A 1,770-nucleotide genomic window follows, 5' to 3' on the forward strand; every position below is an offset into this window, starting at 1 on the left:
CTTGTCCCAGCTGGGGCTCAAAGCCACTGGGGTGGCCTCAGGGACATGCATACTTGGGAGAGGAAAATGTGCACTGATTCAAGCCATTTGACTTTAGGCTGGTCACTTCCTCATGGACCCACTGTGCAACTTCCATACTGAGACCAGAATTCTCTTTCTAGGGTAGGGGGCACAAAGGGCTTGAAGTGCTAAAAGGGATTTCAGTCCCAGGCTTTAGGCCTCTCTGTTGGTTTAGGGGTGTGAAGAGGAGTAATGGGCAATGGGCAGGGCAGAGGCAGAAAACCAAGCCCACTTGGCAGACAAGTAAGCTGCAGCTTGGCAGACTGGGAGAGGAGCCCATAATATGAGCTGGTCTTAGAGACAGGTGCCTGCATTCTCCCCTCATGGATGCTGGACCAGCTGGCCACCACCCTCCTGCCCTTCCCCTGCAGATGCAGTGAGCTGGGCCCGAGGACGCCCCAGTCACCAGGACACACCACCCAACATCTACGAGGGGGGCCTGGGGGCCCAGCAGCAGCAGTGCCCCAGTGCCCAGGGAAACAAGCCCAAGAACTTCCGGCTGCGCCACCTCCGGAGCCTGGCTCTCTACCTGCCAGGCCATATGCAGCCTGCTGGCCAGTGCGAGAGCCACTGGCTGGGCCGGCTTCTGGCTGGGGGGTACCTGCCACAGCCTGAGGGCTCAGCCTGGCCCTTGGACCTTCCACAGGGGACTCTGGGCCCAGGTAACAACCACTGCTCAGCCCTTCTGGAAGCCCAACTACCCAGGGACAGCCTGGGAGATACAGGTGAGCTCTGCTAAGGCAAGACTGGGGACAGGAGGGGTAGATCCCAGGAACTCAAATGGGGCTTCTTCAGGGATTGGGGTGGGATACCAAGATGTTATGCTTCAGAGGCTCAGATCTTGGTGAATCTGCCCCATCCCTGTACCCTATTATTGGGTTAAGGCCATCAATGTACCCAGGTCACAAAACTCCTGGGCCCATGGGGTCTTGGTGTGGTGGTGGTGGTGTACAGCTGGGTCAGGGATGGAGTGTATCAGGGCAAGGGGGTATGAAGCAAAGAGAAGGCTTGGGGACTTAGTGTTCTGGGTTCCTGTTCCAGCTCTGCATTTGATGAGGGACTTTGGACAACTCCCTGTCTTCCTGAGCCTCAGTTTGTCCATCTGTCAAATGAGGCATTCAGGTTAGGTGAGGGTCCTTCCAGATTGAACCATTCACCTCCCACTTCCTTCCCCCAGTTCTCCCAAGGAAGGAATGCCATTTATCCCCTTCTGTTTTGGGAACTGTAGGGTGGGTTGCCAGTCTCCCTTGAGGTCTGAGTGACTCTTCTCTTTCCTCTTTCCTCAGCTTCCAGTTCCAGCATGGACCCAGCCAAGGGTGCCCCTGCCCAGCCAGGTCCCCCTGAGGGCTTGGGGCTCAGGCCCAAGAGGTCCTGGGGAGCCTTGGAGGAGGCCATGTGTCCCTTGTGCAAGAGAACCCGCTCTGGGGCCTTGGAGAGGCCATAGGGATCCTGAATTCCAGGGCTGGGGACAGAGGGGAAGGATAGCCAAGGAAGAGGAGGCAGGTCCAAAGAGGAAGGGCTCAGACTGCACAGTAGCCCTGCCCAATGAGACAGCCCCACAGCTGCCCGGCACCAGATTTGGGCCAGCTCAGGAGAGTGCAAAGGGGGAGGGAGGAAGAGGTCCTAAGGGAGGGACAGAAGAAATAGAAGCACGGCCCTGCCCTTGCAGCCTGCTCAAACTCCAGTCAGCCACTTGCACCTGGGAGGCCA

At 57.9% G+C, this 1,770-nt stretch overlaps 1 protein-coding gene across 1 annotated transcript; it reads left to right on the forward strand.

Moving 5' to 3' along the window:
- The first annotated feature begins 572 nt into the window (after positions 1-572).
- On the forward strand, positions 573-1,504 carry C19H16orf90 (chromosome 19 C16orf90 homolog). Its single transcript, XM_076840240.1, has 2 exons — positions 573-785; positions 1,347-1,504. Exons 1-2 carry the CDS (start codon positions 602-604, stop codon positions 1,502-1,504), a joined length of 342 nt encoding a protein of 113 aa, XP_076696355.1. The 5' UTR covers positions 573-601.
- The last annotated feature ends 266 nt before the right edge of the window (positions 1,505-1,770 follow it).

Source organism: Callospermophilus lateralis, chromosome 19 (assembly GCF_048772815.1).
Source record: "Callospermophilus lateralis isolate mCalLat2 chromosome 19, mCalLat2.hap1, whole genome shotgun sequence".
Taxonomy (NCBI): domain Eukaryota; kingdom Metazoa; phylum Chordata; class Mammalia; order Rodentia; family Sciuridae; genus Callospermophilus; species Callospermophilus lateralis.